This window comes from Alosa pseudoharengus, unplaced genomic scaffold (assembly GCF_046254945.1).
Source record: "Alosa pseudoharengus isolate Yale_2024_CS ecotype anadromous, Long Island Sound unplaced genomic scaffold, YU_APseudo_1.1 YU_APseudo_1.1_scf_12, whole genome shotgun sequence".
Taxonomy (NCBI): domain Eukaryota; kingdom Metazoa; phylum Chordata; class Actinopteri; order Clupeiformes; family Clupeidae; genus Alosa; species Alosa pseudoharengus.
In genome coordinates this window covers 31,914,047-31,937,750 of record NW_027468587.1, presented here as the reverse complement: position 1 = coordinate 31,937,750, position 23,704 = coordinate 31,914,047, and the positions used below count along the sequence as shown (strand labels likewise).

At 45.2% G+C, this 23,704-nt stretch overlaps 1 protein-coding gene across 1 annotated transcript in view; it reads left to right on the top strand.

Moving 5' to 3' along the window:
- pear1 (platelet endothelial aggregation receptor 1) overlaps positions 1-22,751 on the top strand; it is a 36,407-nt gene extending 13,656 nt beyond the window's left edge. The window contains exons 2-23 of the mRNA XM_076280860.1: positions 7,809-7,919; positions 8,177-8,278; positions 8,594-8,694; positions 9,122-9,214; positions 11,645-11,891; positions 12,522-12,627; positions 12,852-12,988; positions 13,464-13,676; positions 15,033-15,207; positions 15,506-15,626; positions 16,334-16,497; positions 17,369-17,471; positions 17,642-17,788; positions 18,094-18,225; positions 18,408-18,536; positions 18,860-18,985; positions 19,166-19,375; positions 19,889-19,998; positions 20,514-20,640; positions 20,749-20,811; positions 21,427-21,666; positions 22,158-22,751. Of these exons, the coding sequence (XP_076136975.1) occupies positions 7,813-7,919; positions 8,177-8,278; positions 8,594-8,694; positions 9,122-9,214; positions 11,645-11,891; positions 12,522-12,627; positions 12,852-12,988; positions 13,464-13,676; positions 15,033-15,207; positions 15,506-15,626; positions 16,334-16,497; positions 17,369-17,471; positions 17,642-17,788; positions 18,094-18,225; positions 18,408-18,536; positions 18,860-18,985; positions 19,166-19,375; positions 19,889-19,998; positions 20,514-20,640; positions 20,749-20,811; positions 21,427-21,666; positions 22,158-22,300 (3,096 nt within the window). The 5' untranslated portion in view covers positions 7,809-7,812 and the 3' untranslated portion in view covers positions 22,301-22,751. The remainder of the gene's footprint in view (positions 1-7,808; positions 7,920-8,176; positions 8,279-8,593; positions 8,695-9,121; positions 9,215-11,644; positions 11,892-12,521; positions 12,628-12,851; positions 12,989-13,463; positions 13,677-15,032; positions 15,208-15,505; positions 15,627-16,333; positions 16,498-17,368; positions 17,472-17,641; positions 17,789-18,093; positions 18,226-18,407; positions 18,537-18,859; positions 18,986-19,165; positions 19,376-19,888; positions 19,999-20,513; positions 20,641-20,748; positions 20,812-21,426; positions 21,667-22,157) is intronic.
- The last annotated feature ends 953 nt before the right edge of the window (positions 22,752-23,704 follow it).

Here is a 23,704-nt window from a genome sequence, read left to right as displayed (position 1 = left end):
CCATGGGAAACCTTTGATCAGCTATGGATCCTTTATATGAAAAAGAACCTCAAGCATTTCAAGGTCCCATAATGCTCCCTTTTCAAGCGGACTGCACCTTTAAGTAGCATATCATGTTTTTTTTAACTGCAGAACAGAAGGCTCGCACAAGCAGAAAATGCCCACATATAAATCACAGGGGTGAAGGTGTTTTGCCTGGTGCGGGGGACTGTTTTGGGGTTGGGAGGCGATGTCATCCCATAAATCCCTGAGCTGATGGAAGAAGAGTGGCCTCGGGGCTCACTCAGCAGAGCAACGCGCTTCCAGAAAGGGAAAAAAGAGAGTGAGTGAGAGAGAGAGAGAGGGAGGAAGAACTCCCTGTCCGGCCTCTCCCCCCTCGCTCCTTCATCATCGTTTTGTCATGCGGGTCACAGGGGACGCATCACAAACACACAACCTGCCAAGTCAGATTTCCACCACTGTCCACTTACAGTCAGAGATCAGGGGATCGGGGAGTACTTTAGGACCATCCTGAATATATGGCCTGTTGCTCACACACATATGTACTAGGGGTGTAACGGTTCATGTATTCGTATTGAACCGAAACGGTACGGGCGTCACGGTTCGGTGCATGAATTTACACGGAGAATACACGGTATAAAAATACATAAAACTCGTGTGCGGATTAATTAATGTCATGCGCAATTACTGTTAAGTAGCGAGAGTTACGGGAGTTCTTTAGCGACACCTAACGCTAATCTGTAGCCTCGCCTTAGCTCTGAAGCTCTGATTGGCGCCTATGTTTTTTTTTGTCAGGTCGTCGGTCGAGTCCGTCAGTCATTAGCAGCACTAAGATTAGACCTACAAGAGTTAGAGGATCCGCTGGTCTCTTTAAGATCGCAAGTTTGAGAACTTCAGTTACAGTAACGTTAGTACAGGCGGAAGAGTGGTGGATAAGATGAAATTGTGTGTCGGCGTTGTTCAGCATTGGGTATGTGAGTGGAAAAAATGCTACACATATTCGAAGCCATCACCCAGATGATGTAGGCTACCAATCACTGAAACGAGGGGAAATAAACTTCCCGTGCGCTTCAGCAGCCTTTGGATACACATACAAATAGGGCCAAAACCTATGGCTTAAATTAAATGATTTCGTAATGACAGAAAGCTATGTAAATCGCGTGGTAATTACCTTTATGTTGGGGTAACTTGTAACTTCTCACATGAGGAGCTGGTAGTGTTAAGTGCATAGACAGTAAAATAAAGTGACAACGCTAACCAGGCTAATAAACAAACCATGCTACGGTGAATTAACGTCCAAGGGCAAAGTCACGTGACTTCTAGTTGTAGTCTGTTTTATGAAATGAAAGGAGCAATTTCGTTTTTTAAAAAAAGGCAAAATAGTGTGATATTTTCACAGTTAGTAGGCTAGATTATTACTTTACACACAATGAAAAATATTGAGGCAAATTGTAGACCCTTCCATATACAACTAAACACAGATGTTGAAGGTCTTGCTTAAGTGGATTTTTAAAAATCATTTTCTATGTAATTTGCACTTTCAGAAATAAGAGATGCTGTAGGCCTATTTTCAGTTTTATAGCTGATTGTCTTATTTTGTTTACAAGTTACAGATTGAGTCTGGGCACTTATTGTACTGTTTAGCCTACATCTTACACACTTCAGGCTGTTGCAGATAGCTCAGGGAAGAGACTGTATGACACTAGGTGGTACAGCCTGAGACATGTACAAAAAAAAATGCTTTCTGCATTTTTGTTTTGCTTTTCCCTCCATTGTACCGAACTCGTACCGAACCGTGATGTCCGAACCGAGGTATGAACCGAACCGTGACTTCTGTGTACCGTTACACCCCTAATATGTACACACACACATATGCACACACACACATACACACACACACACACACACACTTGGGCATGCACTGTCAAAAATTTGCTGTTTGTTTTATGTTCCACTGTTCCCCAATAGCCCCAACTTTCATAGGATGAGTAAACAAGTCTTATTTCATGCATAAATGATAGAATAACAGCGCAGGGCAGCACTTCTCTTTAGCAGAGCATGTAATCTTCACCGTGCGTCAGAAACCAAGACTGCACTGTTGTTTTTGTTGTTTTTTTATGTCTTAAATATCAAACCATATAAGTTGGAAATATTGGGTGTGGTGTGTACCACCAAATCATGAGATGCAGGCTCGTTGACCCCAAACTTGGGTAACCCCCCTTCCCCCAACACACACACACACACACCCCACCACACACCCCCAACCATACACCCCCACCCTTTCAGTCCCCCTCTCAGCCCCAAACCACTGTGTGGTGTGTGAAGTAGTGTGTCTGTGTTTGTGTGTGTGTGTGTGTGAAGTGGTGTGAGTGTGTGTGTGTGTGTTTGTGTGTGTGTGTGTGTGTGTGTGTGTGTGTGTGTGTGTGTGTGTGTTACAGTGAGTCGGCAGAGCCTGGCAGACAGGCTGCGGTGGAGGAGCTGAATGTGCAGTTTGGGCTCAGGGCAGAGGAGCCCCAAAACCCCCAGAGGTGGAGGAGGAGGAGAGGGGGAAGATTACGAGCTGTTTCTCTGCTTTACAGGAACCAGGCTTAGGGCTTTATTAGCACTCTGCTGTGCGAGTCACCGACAGAGCTGTGGTTTTCCAAATGACTCAAGTGAGTCCTTCTCTTAACGGCCACATATTTAGTCATAGCAGATGAGTAAGTGTTACTGTAAGGGGTATGATATGGTTCTGTCATTGGTTGCAATGCTTGAGATCGACTATTTTGGATCATTCAAAGTATGACATTTCTTTTAGATGGCCAGGACCCTATTTGTCCCCTCTCTGTCCCAAGTACTTCCCCAAGGAACTCTAAAATGGTCCCTTAGTGGACAATAATTTTTCCAAATGGCACGCATACCTCTCTCTGTCCCCATGTGAAAGCCTGTGCTTTTTGGCCCTTCTCAGGGTAACCATCTGAAACCAAAAGGCTTTCAAGGGACCCTGCACACAGGGACTAATAAGAACCTGTAGCTGGCTAATGCGCCTTCTGTAGCTTTCTTTAGTGTTTGGTTTGCTGGTAAAACGCTTTGGGGTGCTGCAGCCACTGCTCCGCCTGTAGTGAGTTATGCAACGGTCATCAGTCATCAAGTTCGGCCAGCTGTTGTGTGATGTCTCCCTGCATCCATCCACCTCCATATATTATGCTTACATGCTGTTGGGCTCTCTGGAAGATGGACCCCTTAAGCATTCCAACATGACCTGTGCGTGAGTCTACAGGGGACTGAAATAAAAACATTACAATCGATCCAGTACTGGCCAGATCGGTCGGTAAGAGTCCAAGGTGAGGATTTGATACCAGTGCACTTTCTTTCTTTTTTTTAAGCTTTTTTGAAAATATGGCAACCCTTGAGTCCCAATAGAGAACACAAGGTTCACTTGGCACCTCAGCATTTGTATGTCCTTAGCACACCCCCCCTCTCTCCCTTTTTCTCTCTCTCCTCTCTCTCTCTCTCTCTCTTTTTTCTTCTCTCTGTCCCCAATCCATGGCCAACTTGTTTTTTTTCCCTTTTTCTCCCCCCTTTTATTTTCCTGGTCTGCACAATCCCCAGTTCCAAAGAGTGAGTAATATTTTCTACCTCAATTAGCCATCCAACCTCAGAGAGAGAGTTTGAGAGAGCGAGGGAGAGAGGGTTTGAGAGAAAGAGAGAGAGAAAGAGAGGGAGAGAGAGTAGAGGGGGGGAAAGAAAAGAGAAAAGCAGCAACTTGATCCGTGCCATGTAGGATTTCTTTCTATACAACGACATTAAGAAAGGAAATAGAAAAAAAGGATCCCTTCTCTTCTCCTCTGCGCTCGTCTCTTCAGGAGATCATTATTCTGTTATAACACAGACCACTCACCATGCAAAAATAGGTTTACTGGAACACTGTAACTCGTGTGGATTTGCAATTTCCAGTGCCTTGAACTTTTGCATTTATATTAGTGCCACATTAGTTTCTGACAATGGCACTGAGTTGGGACAGAGCATAACCTGAGCTTGGCCTGCGGCTCCACCAATCCTTCAAACACACTATTTCTTCCCACACTTCTTCCCACACTTTTTAGTTTTGATGTAAGATTTTAGCTGTAAAATGAATCAATAGGACCTAGGGTTATTTTGTTTGCTTTTTACGTTGAGAAACAGTAGGCATGATCAAGTCACCCATAAAAGTTTTTTGAGTCATCCCTGCGAACAGACTGTGCTTAATGTGGGCAAAAGATCATGGTTCCTCGCCTCAAACTAAACAATGATATTTCATGTGTGCATTGGGAGGGGACATTAGCATGGCGAGTATGACAATAACAGAAGTGTCAGAGAGAACTTCAGCATTCCACCAAAACAAAGTGAAGGGGGGTTTGAAACTACGGCTGGAAAGGCCTTCCATCTGTTTCCATTTGTCCCCCGTTCCGAGTCTTCATCTGGTTCTGGAAAAAGCGTTGCAAGGCCTTTTAAATTGATTGAGCGCTCTGGGTTGCTGGGGTCTGTGTTCACTTTTGGGCCCCTTCCCTTCAGTTTTGAGAGTGCCTGACATTCGTCAGCTGAGACTGGCTGAGACCAGTGAGTCAGTGAGTATCTTAGCATTCTGCTAAAAATATCCACTTTCTCAGTATGGGACTCATTTTCCAGCCTAAAGAGCAAACACACGTTGATGAGGGAACTGGCAAATGTGGCCATAAATGTGTGTGTGTGTGCGTGTGTGTGAGTGTGTGTGTGCGTGTGTGTGTTTGTGTGCACATGTCTTTCTAGCTTTGTTGTGTGAGAGCATTTGTTTATTATGTGAATATGTGAAGATGGTTCTCCTTTGTGTGTGTGTGTGTGTGTTTGTTTATATGTGTTTATGTTTGTGACTGACAGAGTTGTGTGTCTGCAATTAAGTGTGTGTGTGTGTGTGTGTGTGTGGTTGTCTTTGTGTGTGTGTCTGTGTGTGTGTCTGAGCATTTTTTGTACATGTAAATATGTGTAGATGCTTGTCCTTTGTGTATTTGTGTTTGTTTATGTTTGTGACTGACAGAGTTGTGTGCTTGCAATTGAGTGTGTGTGCGTGCGTGCGTGCGTGCGTGCGTGCGTGCGTGCGTGCGTGCGTGCGTGCGCTCGTTCGTTCGTTCGTGCATGCGTGCGTGTGTCTGTGTGTATGTGTGTGTGTATGTGTATAATTTTTTTTCTTGCTACTCCTCCCCCCTGTTGACAGTGCCACATGAAAGCTGGACAGGCATTGGGTACAACTGTCTGCAGCGCTCATTAAATCCAAACCCAGAATGTTCATTTGTGAGCCGTCGCCGCCACCACGCACGCCAGAGAATTCCAGACACCTCGTTGACTTGGTGTCGGTAACATTGTCTCATGCCTAATGGTTCTTGTTCTATGAGTATTCTCTCTACTCTGCCGACTTACAATCTAGACATTAAGCTGGCATCTGACATCACTACACAAACACTATAGCTGGGGCTAGTTTCGCCAGCATTACTGCATACAGGAAATGGACCATTAGGTGCACGGACTGGGGCTAGCACACCTGAAAGCATGTGTTGATTAGAGAGGATAATCTGGTGGATGAAGGAGGGGATTTGTCAAAAATGTTTGTCAAGTGAAGTTCATGAAACACCACAGTAAGAACCCATATTTACCGTAAAACAGCATGACAGTCACCCCACGCTATAACCATTAACCATGTAAGTGATGTGTCAGCTTTTAAGAATCTCTTTGTGGTTAGGGCTCTTTTTCCCTAACGAAGCTCTGTGTGTGTGCATTTGTGTGTGCGCATGTATGGGTGTGTATGTGTGTGTGTGTGTGTGTGTGTGTGACTGAGTGTGTACTTGCGTGCATGTGAGTGTGCATGTGTGGTATATGTGTGGGTGTGTGTGTGTGGTATGTGTGTGTGTGTGTGTGTGTGATGCGCGCGCCAGAGGGAGAGAGCCTAATTAAACTATTTACCCCAGTCCTATGAAGTGACTGGTAGGGCCCTATAGCCTTCCTTAATGAAAACCGTCTGTCTTCTCCTATAAACGTCTGCTTTTGTGGGGTTCCTTTCTTTTCTGACATTATTTTCTTGCAGGCCTTAAAGGCGCTCTTTGCCAAAGCGCATTTAACGAAAGGAGAGCCTTGAAACTGATAACATCTTTAAAGCACCAATCTGGGTTTAAAGCTCCTCTCCAGACTTCGTTTGATTCACTGTTTGGCTGTGAGCCGGTGCTACAGAGCTTGAACTCCAATACGCATGTACTCTGTTGTACTTTAAAGAAACCCGTCCTGAATTCAGAAAACTACTGCGATTCTTCAATACTGTGATTGTAAGTCGGTATCTTCAAAGAGATTAGAGGGCTGATGGTGTTGATAGTGCCACTCGCTGTGAACTTGTTCTGTCGTGGGAGAACTGTGAAAACAAGTGCTGCACGACAGTCGCGGTGACGTAGCTGACGTAGTTTGGTGGCGCACCGCTGTGTTCCCACGGCTGAGGAAAAGCTCCCCGCATGGCCGCGGCCCGGTCCCGAGCTGACCAGCTCTTAAAGGCCGCCTTCCGCAGAGGATAGGCTCTCCATGGGAGCCAGGGGCTGTCCCCTTCCCCTCGCGCCGTCCCGCGGGGCGCCGGTCAGATTAAAACCAGATGTCTCTTGTGTGTGTGTGTGTGTGTGTGTGTGTGTGTGTGTGTGTGTGTGTGTGTGTGTGTGTGTGTGTGTGTGTGTGTGTGTGTGTGTGTGTGTGTGTGTGTGTGAGGATAGAGAGAGGGAGAGTATTTAGTGTTTGTTTGTATCCTTTTATAGTGTTTTTAAATCTGCATTGTTTGTGTTTGTGGGCTTGCGTGTGTATGTATGCTCATAATTCATGTGTGCATTTTGAGTGGCGATGTTTGTGTGTGTGTGTGTGTGGTTGTCTGTCTGTCTGTCTGTCTGCCTCTGTCATCTGTGTGTGTGTGTGTGTGTGTGTGTGTGTGTGTGTGTGTGTGTGTGTGTGTGTGTGTGTGTGTGTGTGTGTGTGTGTGTGACATGGCTGTTGCGTGAGAGCATGGAGACCTTATGCTGATTAATAGTAGGATAGAAGCGCAGACAGACACATTCTTCACCCGGTGTCGCTTCTCTAGAATTCCTCCATTTTACGCTCCATATGTGGAAAAAGCTCTCTCCACTGTGGCTGTGTCAATTTCATGTTGGACCACAGGACGTAGCATTAGCCATATTCAATAGCAGATAGACTGCAAAGAGAGAAAAAGTAACTTTTGCTATTTTACGGTCGCTTGGCAATTGCTGTAAATGTCACTAAAATTACCACTTTGAAGTGCCCCAATAAATATATTGAATGACCTCACAGTCCTGAGCTTAATGCTGTATGATTTGACAGCAGACATTTCACAGATGTGGAGTTATGAACGTTGTTTGTGACAATAATCATTGGATTGTCTGCAGTGACAACACATTAAAAGCAATGCAGTGTAGTCTGCCCAGATCCCCCCCAACTGTCTTTGAAAACAAATGCAGAGTTATTATCACTCTCTGGCTTGCAATAGACAACAGTGAATTCCAAATTTCGCCTGGGCAATAGATAATGCAGTGTCCCCATTGAACTTGGGATGACCTAATTATGAATGCTATGAATGATATTCCAGAGATGGCCGGACCATTCCGTGGAGGCATTTACTTGCCAGGCTTAAGAAAGGGGACATTTTGAAAAGCTGTTTTTAATCATGTGTTCCCCTTTTCTCTCCTCTCTCTCCCTCTCTCCCTCTCTCCCTCTCTCTCTCTCCCTCTCTCTCTCTCTCTCTCTCTCTCTCTTTCTCTCTCTGTCCTCCTTTGTAGCACCATGATGTCAGCGCAGGTCTGTGTGGTCCTTTTTGTCCTCGGCTCTCTGTGTGATCTTGCACAGCCTTTAAATCCACGGGATCCCAACGTATGCAGCTTATGGGAGAGGTAAGCTCAACAAGCCGTGGGTTCCAAGATCTCCTCAAATGGCTGCATTCCCTGTTGATCTGTAATTCTAGAACAACAACTGTGTTTGCTTCTTTCACCACCTATTTAACTTGAGTAATATTATATGTGCCTATTCAGTAATACAGCATCTCGATGACTCTGCATTGTGCTGTACAGAGGGTCCTGGGAAGGCTTCATGCTCTCTAATGGTTTCTTGATGACATGTGTTTGATTTTTTGCTTTTGTCCCAACTGCAGTTTCACCACATCTGTGAAGGAGTCGTACGCCCACCCATACGACCAGGTGTCTGAGGAGTCATGCTCAGAGCCTTGGAATGCCAACAAGTGCACCAGACACAAGTAAGACCCTCCCTTTCATGGCATCCGTAGGGGGCAGACTCTTTGTTTTCAGACCAGGTGTGTGGTAGAAAACAGACAACAGTGAAAGTTATTTCCAAGTCTTATCATACCATTCCCCCCCTGTCATTTCCATCCGTAAAAAGGGCAGCCACTTGTTTATGAGATAAATGGCTGTTGAAAGAGGCAAGTGTACCTGTAAAAAAGGTACTCAAAGTTAGAGATCTTCAAAGCAGCATTTTGGTGTTGCTGAAGTACAGGCATATGTCACAGTTTAAAAATCGTAAATCATTCTTTTTTGCTTTTCATTCTCCTCAGGATAACATACAAGACAGCCTACAGGCAGGCAGTGAAGACAGATTACAGACGAAGGTACCAGTGCTGTCCAGGCTTCTACGAGAGCAGAGACAAATGTGTCCGTAAGTGTCATCTAACACTTCCGTCAGTGCAGAAATTAGGTATAATTTGTAGGGGTGGAAATCTGACATAATGACATTTGAAGACAGGGTTCATTGCTGGAGTACGAAACAGATTTGATTTTGAATTTAATTGTACGATTCGATTAGCATTGAGAGGATTTCCACTTGGTAGACCTCTCTGTGCTGTAAGGGTTGGCGCTCATGGGAATCTTAGAGCCGATGAGGCTAGATGGCATGCGTCCTTAGCCTGACCATGCCAAGCGCTGACCACGTGCTTGTTTACTCAGTTTTACACATAAATGTCCTCTCCAATAAATCACACCCATGACTCTCCATGTTGTCTCATTTCTCCACATCTGTGTGTGTGTGTTTCTCTCTGTGTGTTTCTGTGTGTTTCTGTGTGTGTGTGTGTGTCTCTCTCTGCCAGCTCGCTGCACCAGGGAGTGTGTGCACGGCCGCTGCGTGGCCCCGGACCGCTGCCAGTGCGAGGGCGGCTGGCGCGGCGACGACTGCTCCAGCGGTGAGTCCAGATCCCGCTCCCACTCGCTCCCTGCGCTCGCTCCCCCTGGCCAGACACCTCTCACTCTCCCGGCGCACACTCCGCACAAAGGGCCCATTCATGCAGCCGCTCACACACACGAGACGGAGGAGAGCGCTGCCCAACAGCCGCTCGTGTTATTAAAGCCACTTGCCGAGGAGGCAACCCCGCGTTACGGCCTGCAAACCCCCTCGCTCCGTCGTTGTTATGTGGACAGTAATTGAACTTCAGCGTCAAACACCCGCGGTGGGTTTGCATAAACAGAGCTGTGCAATGGAAGAGTGCAGATACTGTATGTAGCATAAGCAAAGGGGGTGCGCGATGGGTAGAGATGACATGGGGGAAAGGAAATGGAAAATTGTGCAGCTTTTTTGCCTCGGGTTGGTAACTGCATTGTTGGCTGCTGTCATCAGCCCTTTCCGGAGCCCATGTAATTGGAGGGGGCTGGACTGACACTTCTCGTATGTGGGATCATGTGAGGTACCAGTGGGGTGGCGGACTGCGGAAGAGTGCAGCCATATGCTCTGTCTTAGCACCCCACCGAGAGGCTTTGCTGAGGGGAAGATGATAGGGTGAAGGTGGTTGTGGAGGAGGAGGAGGAGGGGAAGGGGGTAGGAGTCGAGTCAAGGCCTCCACCACAAGCCAGAGAATGCGCTAGGGAGAAGGGAGGAATTTTCCCACATGCTCCAAGCAACTCGGTGCACCGTGGAAACCTGGCGTTTTCAGACCATTCATTATCTCGTCACGTAGACGAACGGTGGAAAGCACATCGTAACACAAACATCAGACGAAAGATTGGAGCTGTGGGTGTGAAGGCTGTGGTGGGGTGGGTCCGGGGAGGTGACGGGTGACAGGGCGCTGGGTCTGACACTATCACCAGAGCCGGCGCCCTGTCACTGGTAAGGGCTTTACTGAGATTAGTCTCAACACCCATAGTCAAGTCGAGCCACAGAGAACAGACGAGCTATCAGAGATTCTGATCCGTGGCGTGAATCGGTGCAACATCTGCACACATATGCGTTCCAGTTGATTTGGAGCAGTCGCCACGAAGACCAGCGGAGCCGAAAGCGACACACGCCAAGAACTGGGTGACAGCTCTGGCTCCGTCAACCTCTCGGCGCGCGCGTCCCACGAGAGCAATTCTTTGTACTCCTCGCCTCCTCCAAAAATTGGCCTTTTTTGGAGCCCATTTTTCTCCGAAAAAAAAAGAAAAAAAAAGGCAGCTCATGAGTTCTCCGGCCATATTCTGGGAACCAGATGACTTTCGGGTCAGCAGCAGACTTGGACCGAGCTGCTTGCTCGCTCCTAAAAGCTGCACACATTTGAGTTTGGACCCTCTTTGGTTAACATGTTCTTAACACAGCATGCTTGTCAGTGTTTGTTTTTTAGGGCCAAGCCTCCCGGCCTTGAAGCCCCTTCATGGAGGAGTCCTGTGTAAACACCGTCCTGCTCCAGCTCAGTCCTCCATAACGTGGTCGTGTGACGCACGCTAAGAGCACCATCGCGTTTATTTGTTCACGTAGCTCACACGCTCATAACCGTTTGGCCCGTCCTAAATAAGACATTCATCCTGACCAAAAAGAAAACAGCAAGATTTGGGCTGATAAAGCACATCTTTCCTGGAGTTAGATCAGAAGAAAACAGCTGGGCTGACCTATGTGTAGCCCCTGACTAACTCATTCATCACCGCAGGCCACTGAATAACAGTTAGCGTTCAGCAGGATTGGGAGAAAGAGTGAAGGCGTGTGATTGAAGAGGATAGCAAGAGATCAGATGTCCCCTCTCACTCGGTTTTGGGAGGGAAGAGGCTGGGGGTGTCTGGTTGAGGGAGGTGGTGAGACCTGCAAGAGAGAGAGAGAGAGAGAGAGAGAGAGAGAGAGAGAGAGAGAGAGAGAGAGTGTGTCTTTGTGATGCCCGTTCACCCAGGCACAGCAGATCCTCACATTATCATCATCCGTCTAGACGAGAGGATGATTGAAATCCAATCTTGTGCGTCCGTCCGTCGCGAGAGCCGTGTTGTTTTATTTCCCCCAGTCCGCACTCCAGCAGCTGTAAAATTCCCGATTTGAACCTCATCTGTCTTGTTAGCCCCATGCAAATCACGCTGTCAATTGGCCCGCAGCGCAGGTAACGCGATCTAGAGCAGCTGAAGAACACAGACGTGTATGGGGGGGGGGGGGGACCGCAGGGTTGCTTTCAAAGAAATTCATGACTACACAGACACAGAGACAAAAGAAGGGGAGGGATAGAGAGATGGAGAGACAGAGAGATGGAGAGATGTTGAGTTCTTCTCTTTCCCCCGAGGGGGAGATGAATCCCAAACACTCCACTGATGTTCTCTGTTAGCGTTCTGACCTTCCAAAATGGAACGCTGTGTAAAGGTTGTCACCTGTTGATTTGTTTGCTGTGCAGCTTGCGATGACCAGCACTGGGGCCCTGGCTGCAGCAGGACCTGCAAGTGTGCCAACGAGGGTCAGTGCAGTCCCTCCACAGGCTCCTGCAAGTGTCCGCCAGGCTACACTGGCTCTCAGTGCAAGGAGCCCTGCCCTTCCACAACGTTTGGCCCAGGCTGCAAAGAGTCCTGCAAGTGCGGAACAGGAGGCACCTGCGACAAAGTGACGGGAGAGTGTGTGTGCAACGAAGGTTTCACTGGCACTCTGTGAGTAGAAAGACATCTGGCAATGTGTGTGTGTGTGTGTGTTAAATAATAAACATTTTAGATGTAGTTATCTAGAACATACATATTGTTCACTAAAAGTGCCATAACCTGGCATAAAAAGTATAATGGTTTTAAAGGTGCAGTCCTTGATTTTAAACTGTCTTTGTGTGTGCTCAAATAAATCTTGCTGTATGTACACAGTCCTGGTGATATGAATGGGAAGCAAATAAAGGAACTCAGACCAAGTAGTAAACTTTTCCAGCTAATGAAGAATGTACCTTCAGGAGCACTGAATAGAGGGGTGTATTTGATTGGCTATCGAGTCAAACATCTTTCACCAGGGTTGTGGACAGGTGGTGCAGTATGAACTGTATAAGACATATAGTGCAGTGTAGTCAGTAGTATACAGTCAAGAAAGTGGTATGGTTTACAGTAACATAAATTAAATATAAATATAAATGTGTGCAATGTATTAGCAGTAGCCTTATAAGATTAGATATGGATATTTAGTATGAACAATGTATGAAGAACATGGACAGATATGTGCAGTGTAGTAGCAGTAACTGTACAGTGTAGTACAGTGTAGCTGTAGACAGAGGTAATGTGATAACATTTTGAAATGTTCCACAGCTGTGAAAAAGCTTGCCCCAAGTCACGCTGTCCTCTGCGATGTCCTTGTCAAAATGGCGGTTTCTGTCAGGGTAATGGCGTCTGCATCTGCCCCCCAGGATGGACAGTAAGAAATCCAACGCGTCATCCACATAACATTTATTACTTGGATCCGGGGGGAAAAGCAGACTTTTAACTATCTTTTTTCTCTCTGTCTTTCTTCTTCTTTTGCCTTCTTTTTTCTTTTTCTTCTTCTACTTCTTGTTCTTCTTCTTCTACTTCCTCTTCTTCTTGTTGTTGTTCTTGTTCTTCTTCTTCTTCTTCTTCTTCTTCCTGCCTTCCTCTGTCCAGGGAGTCGTTTGTACAGAGCGTTGTGCAGAGGGCCGCTATGGAGCTAACTGTGCCCATGAGTGTGTGTGTCACAATGGCGGCCACTGCGATCCAGTGACTGGCCAGTGTGTGTGTACTGCCGGCTTCACTGGGGAAAGGTTTGTAGCCTTTATCATTTATTTACTTGACTCGACTCAGTCCTGAGTGCCTCAATTATCTCAGTTGTGAATATGTATGCCGTTTAGGAGACTGCACCCCGATCATGGTTAATATGCCCCTGTGGCAACACCTCAAACATAATGAAATGGACTGGGGGGTAACTAGTTACATATAACAGAGTTATGTAATTAAATTACAAAATAGACGTGATCATAATCAGTTGCAGTTTATTAAAAACGTATGTAAATACAGGTACTAATCAAAATCTTGGTGAATACCAATGAGGTAAATTACATCGGAATATATTAATCTCTGTAAAAAGCTTTAAATTAATTTCTGTCTGCTCTCATTTATCAAAAAATAAGCAAAAGTGATCAGTGACATTACTTTGAGGAAGTAAAATTAGTTTGAATTGTAACATATCTCAAAATATCCAATGTCGTTATCTGTAACGTGAGAGTGTTTGACCTGCAGGTGTAATGAGGAGTGTCCCGTGGGCAGCTACGGTGAGGAGTGTAAAGGTGTGTGTGACTGTGCCAACGGCGCCCGCTGCTACAACATCCACGGGGGCTGCCTGTGTGAGCCAGGCTTCAGGGGCCCACACTGCCGGGAGAGGATGTGTGCCGACGGGGCCTTTGGGATGCACTGCGAACAGCGCTGCCTCTGCCACTCGCCACAGACTATCAGGTGTGCTGATAGTCTGAATCACACACACACACACACACACACACACACACAAACACACACACACACACACACACACACACACACACACACACAAACACACACACACACACAGACACACACACACACACACACACACAGGGCTAGTGGAGGCTAAACGCAAGTAAATGAGTTTATCCACTTCTCACAAAAACAACTTTTAACATTCAAAAAATCACGTTGTATTATCCACATTCACAATATGTAAACTCATCAACACTCATGAACCATTTAATAGCACTGGTATTGTAAACATTGGACAATAACCTCCACAATCATAATGTTCCAAATGCCTTTTTAAAAATCTGATACCCCTTGACGCAGTCCGCTTTACCGTGATCACAGAATTCACAATTACCACTACATCCCTGCACACACACACACACACACACACACACACACTGAAAGAGAAAATACTGCTCTCTGACAGATTAATAATTCTAGTACATCTGCTCATCCAGTTCCTTGCTGTTCTCCAAAGACTCAAAGTAAAGGTCTAGTGTCTTAGTGCTCTTCTCTTGTACTCAGAGGCATTCTCTCCATCTCAGGATTGTTTTATGGGTCCACTCTGGTTTCTGCATTGAACTTTTGCAGACACTTGTTCTCACGTGTTGAAGCCAAAAGATGAGCTAAAGCATACTTTTTGGGGTAAAAACAAAGAAGAAGGACCACTGAATGCCAGTTGGAGCTTTTGCTCCTGCCTTTGGTTCTACCCAGATCGATAGCAGTTGGATTTATTTGTGTTTGGCATCATATTCTCTAGGCAACAGCACCATGTAGCTTGTCCCAGAAACATTTTATTTTGCAGTCAGGTGGAACCATATCAAGTCCCACGCAGAGGCTGTGGAAGTTTGAAATTTATAGGATTTGAAAATGAGAAGTGATTGGCTTGAAGCAGCTTAAAATCCTGGAGAAATGTTATGACTTTCTTTTTCCCAACATTTTTAGTTATTTAGTCAACACTCACATGTGTTGGATTCATACTTCAGTGGGACCTCTAACCTTGGTGACATCATCTAATAAAGAAAGAGCACAACCCATGTTGATTGGTTGGATTACATGGCTCTAGGGATGGACAAGAAAATGAGTCTCCAACCAATGATCACTATTCATTATGCATATTCTCCATATTCTGGCTACATGTCTTTGTTAAGTTCAGTTTTTTTTAACAAGGACCTGTACACTGATGATAGCCTATAGTGCAGTAGCAAGTCACTTAGGGATCTCAATGTTATATTTCCTCCAAATGCACAGCTAATCACTGTCTGTCATTAAGTATGTGCTTGATGGTGTCATGTTGTCTTCCTCTGCTCGTGTCAGCTGTCACCCGCTCAAAGGAGAGTGCACGTGTGAGCCAGGCTGGGCTGGGCTCTACTGCAACGAGACTTGTGCACATGGTTACTATGGCAACGGATGTCTGGAACCCTGCCTGTGTGTGAATGGAGGGGTGTGTGACAGTGTGACTGGCCAATGTCACTGCACACCTGGCTACACTGTAAGTAGTTGGTGCATTACTAATAAAACAGTGGCAGCCAGAGTACAAAGACGCTTTTCTGTTAGGAAATGTTCATATGCCATGTTGATGCTGTAAATGTTTTCGTATATTTGTGCCTTGTGCTGATTTATTTTTAATTGCCTTGATTTATGAAACAATTCCAACAAGTGTTAGGAGTATTTAACCTAACTGAATGAAGCTGTTGTTTGCAAGTCCTCCTGTTTTGAGTGTGAAAACAGTCATGAATGGCTGAGATGGATCAGTTCTTCTGATGCGTGTTCTCGTGTTTGCCCTGTAGGGGGAGCACTGCGAGAACTACTGTGAGAGTGGCATGTTTGGAAAGGGCTGCTCCTCTGCCTGCACTTGCACCAACTCCATTGCCTGCTCCCCCATAGATGGCACCTGCTACTGCAAAGAAGGTGAGTTAGTCAGCCTGTCTCTCTGATACCTATAAGTATTAGTCTGGAACTGTCTGTTGATTTGTAGTAGGGCCTAAATCTGCATTTGGATCCATAATACGTAGAGCTCTAATTTAATTGTTAGGCGAAGTGCAAAGTCAGGCTATGAGCAAAGTCTCGTGCATGAACTAACAGCATCATGTAGCATGCGACAACTTTTAGCTGACCCTCTGCTGTTTGTGCTTAAGACCTCTTAAGACCTTCTCATGGTATGAAATGTGCAAATAGAGTTTGCATAGTTATTAAATAAGCTTTAGTTAGCATTTAGGCTTTGCACTTTGACTAGTATGTAAATTAGGGCCCATGGAGTGAGTTGTAAAACAGCCAGGAGTACTCTAAATGAGCGAGTTGATGATTTGCCACCTACCTATTGGTTAGAGCAGTAATTTTGCATTCTGCACAAGCTTGTTGTTAAGAGCATGTCCTCTTAGTATCCTTAAAACAATTGTGAATGTGCCAATGGGGTGTGGTGCTACAACATTCATGTTGGCAACATGCCCTCCTGGTCTAACTGTTGGTTGTGACTTTGGCTACTTTTAGTGGATTGGTCTTTGGTTGAACCAGATCTCTTTAGCACCTTACATTTCCCCCTTTATATGCACTTGCCATATCTGCAATGATTATATGATTTGAGACTCTTCTCCCATGCCCTCGTGGTTCCGGCTTAGGGTGGACTGGAGTGGACTGCTCAAAACCCTGCTCTCCTGGGATGTGGGGCCCAGGCTGCAACGCCACCTGTCGCTGTGGTAACGGTGCATCGTGTGACCCAGCGGACGGATCGTGCACCTGCACGGCGGGCTGGCGGGGCTCCCACTGTGATCAGCCATGTCCGGTAAGGCCAGTGCCAAGGGACAAAGCTCTTAACAATAGAACATATTTTTTCCATTTGTTTAATTTGTTTAAATGTCACATATGTTGTTGTTTTTTATTTATCTGAAGTGATACACCGTGTATTAAGATAGGCCCACATGCATCTCAAAATTAGTTTCAGCTTGAAATTATTTCAACAGTAATCTCATTTTAAACACGTGGATAATTGCAGTTGAAGATTTGTAGCCTTTCAAGACATTTTATAAGAATAAAGATTGAGGGTGACAGTTTAATGTCATCATTTTCCAAAAGTTGTTTGCCGATCTGTTAAGAAAACGCAAGTTGACAGCCAGCTGTCTTCGCCTCCTCACAACTGGTTCCAGTTAAATATGCTCTGAACAAAATCAAATTCTGACAAAAGCTCTGTAGGCCAGAAAAGCTTTCTTTCTATACCTCATCATGCATTGAAAGAGCTTTTAATGTCGACCTTGTTTACTTACTGCCGTGTGTTTAGTTTGTGGGGAAATCAAGCTGATTAAGGTCGTCTTGGTTGTATATTAAATAGCCCACCACAAGCTGTTTCAGCTAATGGTGCAGCAGAGACACATGGGCCACTTTGGTTCCCAACAACAAAACAAAACAAAAAAAAGAAAGAGAAAAAGAATTCCCTGGAGCAAGGGTATGTTATTGCTAAGTAAACAAGGCACTGAGAAAAATGATGATGATGGAAACCATCTAAAACCTCATAATGTAAACCACTTCTCATAATTACTTGTCATTAATGCTAATAAATCCAAAGGAAATCTATTCAACCACATGTACTGTCACGACTTGTGGCGAAATGTCACCACCACATGTTTGTTTTCTTCTGCGTTCTCCACTCCAACAAACAGATCGGCACCTTTGGACCAGGATGTTTGAAGAAATGCGACTGTCTCCACGACGACGGCTGTCACCCTGTGACTGGGCAGTGCCTGTGTCTCCCTGGCTGGACAGGTAGGCTAACATTAGAGGGTTACCAACTAAGATGCCCAAGACATTTTCCATCCTCTCACTAGTCTGGAAATATTTTTTAGAGGACAAAACTGACTGACCCCGGCCAATACCCCCTCCACTTCCCCACCCGCCATTCCATTGCCCCTCCTTTCCCTCCGTCTGTCTCGCAGGACCTCGCTGTGCCCAGCCTTGTCCAGACGGGACCTGGGGCCCTCACTGCATCCAGAGCTGCTCCTGCCTGAATGGCGCCACCTGTCTGTCACACAGTGGTATCTGCGTGTGTAAAGCTGGATACTTGGGTCCCCAGTGTCAGCATGGTGAGTTTTGTAAGCTGCAGTCGGATAAAACAAAGGCACTAACCACAGAGGTGGCCAAGGCACTCATCTTGCAGTAGTTTTTCTGAACAGCCTGTCTATCAGTCAGTTACATACTGTAACACCTTGTGTGGACATTTTGAAAGTGTTTGAAAGTGTTTTCTCTGTGTCTTTCACCATGCAATGAACTCTGGTAGGAACCCACTACTCAATTTAGAGTAGAAAGAGTGTTTTGTCTATCTGCTCCAGTCTGTCTGTCAGTCTGTCTCACTCTCTGCCACATGTCTCTCTCTCTCTCTCACTCATAGTGTGCAACGCAGGCATGTACGGAGAGAGATGTAGCAGGAAGTGCCCCGCGTGTGTCCACTCCTCGCCTTGTCACCACATCACAGGCCAGTGTCAGTGTCACGCGGGCTACACAGGGGACCTCTGCAGCCAAGGTCAGCCACACATCCACTTCACTCATATACAGTACCTCGGGAGATATAGAATATGTTGCAGGACATGTTTTTTGATTTAATATATCATGATACTTTCATGTGCCTAAAGAATGTTCCTGTCAGTTATATGGGACATCTTTAAAACGTGTGTGTGTGTGTGTGTTTGTGTGTATGCCCTGCAGTTTGCCCCATTGGCTACTTTGGGGAGCAGTGCAAAGGTGAATGCCGCTGTGCCAATAACTCCACATGCCATCACCACGATGGCTCCTGCCACTGTCCTCCTGGACTGACCGGCTCCGACTGCTCTCTACGTGAGTTTTTCACCCCCGCTGATGTCTGCCTTATTTCCCTTTTTTATTACAATATCGCTGTGGTACCTGCCATGCAGAATACCTACTGTCCAATCTGACTACGCCACCCCCTGGCAAAGGGCAGGAGGAACCCTAAGCCTTCTCAGTGTGCAGTGTGGCTAGTTCAATATGTTCCCCGCAAAGGGACAATTGACAGAGGCATGTATGTGGATAAATATATCAAATTTATTACAAAACAGTTTGTAATCACATACCCAGAGTCTTAAACATTAAAATGGATAATTATGGAGTAGCTAGTGACTGGTCTGTCTGTCCGTCTACAGCATGTCCAGCTGGCTTGTTCGGCCCAAACTGTGCCAAGACCTGCTCCTGTGGCCCACACTTCCTGTGTGACCCCTCCAACGGAGAGTGTGTGTGTGAGCCAGGCTCCGGGGTCGACTGTACTCAAGGTGCGCTCTCTTCAGAAATAATAAACTCCTGTGTATCAATAATCTAAACAAAACAATCAGAACATATCCTAATTGGACAGCTTGTTGATGTCCTTAACACCATTACAACCCAATTCAGCGTGATCTCTTACTTTAACTGTCCCTTCTCTTTCTGCACTTTGGCCCTCCTTCCATCCCCAGACCGTTTCGGGAGCACGATGGTGCCCGTGTCCCCGGTGGAGCGTGACTCGTGGGGGGCCATTGCAGGGATCGTGGTGCTGGTCATCCTGGTGGTTCTCCTGCTGGCGTTGCTTCTACTCTACCGGCAGCGGCAGAAGGACAAACAGAACCACACGCCGACCGTCTCCTTCTCCTCCACGCGCACCGTCAACTCCGAATACGCCGTGCCAGGTACCCTACAGAGAGAGAGACCTTCCACCACACTGAACCACTACTCAACACTTTTGTACCAGTAATCACTAACTGAAGGCTTAAATATGTGTGGTGTGGGTGGGGGAATCGGGGAATTAAAGCCAGTTTAAACCCTTTTGATCATACTTCAGGACAAAGCTATTGAGAAAATACTTCTTTATACCATTGTTTCAGACTTGAAATTTTAGTTATGCTACAGTTTGTAGAAAAACACGGCAGAGATTATCATATAACACAGTAGGCCGGAACAATTCATTTATTAATCAATTAGTTAACTAATAAATGAATTAATTATTTTGGTGATCTGTTAATTGGTTTGTCATTTTTTAAGGAAAGTACCATAACATTATTCAATCTTGGTTTTTTTGGAATGACCAACATTTTTCACCATTTTCTGACATTTCATCGATAATCAGGAAAATAATCTACAGATGAACATAATTGCTAGTTGAAGCCCTGTAACACATAACAGAAATATTTTCTTGGCCACAGACATCCCCCATAGCTACCACCACTACTACTCCAACCCCAGCTACCACACCCTGACCCAGAACAGGCCACCGCTACCCCACGTGCCCAACAACCAGGACCGCTACATCAAGGCAAGTATCCACCACCAGCCACACATCTAAGCAGCTACCCTCCACAGTTATGGGCACCCTCAGGAAAGATGTAATAAAATATCTAATTCTTTATGAGGATTTTTTTTCTTCTCAGAATAAATTTGCTTCCCTTCAATTTTGGATTTTTCCTCGTAGTTTTCCAAAAGATGTTTTTTATTCTTTTCACCAGAGGGCAATAAATGTGGAGAGTGCTGTATTTCATGTTTAGCCACGTATGTTGATTAGGTCCAGATTTGTGTGTGGTGGTGAGTGAAAAATAGCTTTATCAATTTGACATTTTAAGACAACCAGGAGTGAAACAATATGTTATGCTGTTTTAAAAAATTGCCATTTTCCTCCTTATTCCTTCAGATCAGATCAGGAAAAAGCTATGACAGAAATGTATTTAGACCTAGAATATTCATGTGGTAAAATGTTTTTTTACCGGGTAAGTGTCAAAAGTTGTTGCTAAGCAAAAACTTTAGTTGCGGTGTCTGTTGATGTGTGATCCACAGAACACCAACAACCAGCTGTTCTGTAGCGTGAAGAACAAGGAGCGGGAGAGGCGAGGTCTCTTTGGGCTGGAGAGCAACGCTACTCTACCTGCTGACTGGAAGCACCAGGAGCCTCCAAAAGACCACGGTGAGTACCCACACACTACTATTCTATCTGAACATTGGAGTGTAATTCTCTATGGGCCAGATGTCATCCTCTGTGTAACAAAAAAATATGTGATTTTGTGCTTTTTAGGAGCTTTTGGAATTGACCGGAGTTACAGCTATAGTGCCAGCCTTGGGAAATATTACAACAAAGGTACAACCTGGTTTTTGATTCTGTTATGACATTTAATGTATGAACTTGCAATTTGAGATGAAAGATGACTCATATCAGGCAGTGAAGCCAACACCCACTAATAAAGCCCCTGAATTTCTATGAACATTCATTAATCAAGTCATGAGGTGAAAGGTAACGGGACGCTGAAGGTGGCTGAAGGCATATGTATAATTAGTAGTCATTCTCTCGAAATCAAATGCATGACCAAGGCACTGAAAGCACATGTTTGTACCAGTCAAGCTGCAGGACCATTTGAAGTCAGAATTAAGCACAGCAGTCAAAACTATAGTGTGTCCTATATCCATGGACACAATGCATGGACACAATACATGGACAAAATGGTATCCAATTAAATATGCCTTTGTAGCCAGAGTGTGCAACATTTTATTTTTATCACCAGAGGTCGGCACCTAGTGTTTTGACGCTCTCTGTCTATACTCCTTTATCCAGACAAGCTTGTGCACTTTAAGGTGTTTAATGCCTTTTGTAATTAGGTTTTATTCAAACAATGTATCACGGAAATATTTGTTATTCTTGTCATGACCTAAACAGTATTGGCTCTAATTAAACATGGTTTTGTGTGTGTGTGTGCAGAGCTAAAGGACTCATGTGCTGCCGCGAGCAGCAGCTCTCTGAACAGCGAGAACCCCTATGCCACCATCAAAGACCTGCCAGGCCTGCCGCCGTGCCCCCCCGAGTGCAGCTACATGGAGATGAAGGCGGCGCTGCCCATGCCCAGAGAGAGGAGCTACACCGAGATCAGCCCCCCAATGCTGGGGCCTGCCGCCGCCGCTGGTGCTGGTGCTGGTGCTGCCTCCACTTCCACACGTAGAGGTACCACACTAGTCTACCCCTCCACCTCTTAGGAGTGATCCATCAGTAGGAGCCAATGACTTACAGTCATGCTCATGTTGGGGTTGATGATCCAACAGCCATGAAAGCTATATATTACGCCCACATAATATAAGAAAGGCTGTTGTTCAATGTTAGAACATAGGTATCATCCCCAGGCTGAGGCTGGTGGTACTTTTGGGAATGCTGTATAGATTACTATTGAATTGGTAATAAATGGATGATAATATAACTCGGTAACAGTGTGTGAGGTTTTAGTAAAACATGGCAAACCTAGGTTTCAGCAACACATGAAATGTGAGGTGTGAGTTTCAGTGTGAATCTGTGTGTTCCAAAGTATACAGAAGCAATAGTTGTGTAAAATGTAATATTGTTGCTCATACAGGACTAGATCTTTTTTCACATGCTCATAACCTAATTTCCTGGTCTTAACTGTCATGTTTCACTGTATGATTTCTCCCATCGTCTCACAGAACGCTGTTCCCTTGGCAACGTCCCTGAGCAGGAGCCTCAGAACCATTATGACATGCCCACCAACAGCCACATCCCAGGCCATTACGACCTGCCCCCGGTCCGCCGACCCCCTTCCCCGTCACCACGGAGAGTGCATTACTGACCCTCCACCCCCACACAGCGCTCCAGCCCACATAACAGGAACCCAGCGAGAGTGGAGCAATGCACAAGGACAATGACAAGAAAATCAGACTGCCCTCAAGTTTCTTAGAAAGTGGCACAACAACGCCACCTACTGGATCTTCCACTCATTTTCTTTTTTTCAAGTGACCCATCCAGGACAACGCTGAGGGAATGTGACTGATTGGATGATATTCTTTATGTTTACATGTTTTTGAAGCTTGTTTTGTTTGTGTCTTCAGCTTCAAAGTATCAAGGTTATATTGTAATATAGCTAAACACTGCCATTACTTTATGTAAATAGTATCCACCAAAGTCTAGTGGGAAGGAAAGGGCTTGATTCACAGCTGAGATGGAGCCCTTGATTGGAAAGTACACCACTGATGAATGTAATTACCACTTCTTTTGTATATAATGTAAATAATAAAGTTGAGCTTTGTATGCAGTCCTGTGTATGTTCTTGCAGGTAGTTGCCTTTGTCTAAGGAATAAGTCAAGACAGCATTAACCTATAAGTTACTCTGAATGTCACATTTGATTTTTTTGAATCATAAAACCACATCATACCAGTGATTTACAAAATAGAAAGTTTGGCATGACTTAAATAAGAAAAATGTGCTTAAAATGTGTTTCTTGATTGACTTTTTTGGAAGATCAGTAAAAAGATTATTATAATAGTCTAGCCTATTTGAAATTAAATCATGGATAAGCCTCTCAGCATTTTACTGTATGGCTAAAGTCAGAGATGCAATTAGCAATTAGAAGCAAAATCACTTGTTTTAGGCGCACAGGTAGGTCTGATACATGGTAGGACTTATACATTCTGAACCCAGCTTTCCCACCTCTCTCTGCCATTAATACAGTGCCTATACACAGTATAAACAGTGCCATTAATACAGTGCCTCAGTGCCATTAATACCGTGCCTATACACAGTATAAACAGTGCCATTAATACAGTGCCTATACACAGTATTCACCCCCCGTGGATATATCCCTTGGCCCTTTTACTCAGGGATGGATTACTGCACTGGCCTACCGGGCCCAGGCCCAGGGGGTCAGGGGGCCCTGAAGCCCAAGCCTTTCCATGGAATCATTGCCTCAATATCAACAAATCAGGATGTAGGCTATGAATCTGATTGAATTTAGTATTGGCCATCCCCAAAATGCACCAGAATACAGAAAATCACATCAAACAAATGAAACATTTTCTGGGGGAGGACCCCCAAACCCCCTCCCACATATACGACAATAAACGGGGGGCCCTTAATACATCTGGGCCCAGGGTCCCGAAAGTTCATAATCCGCCCATGCTTTTACTGCTTTTATAAATGGAATCTTGATCTATTTAATTTGGCCTTTTTTACAATCATTTACAAAAATCCCCTCTT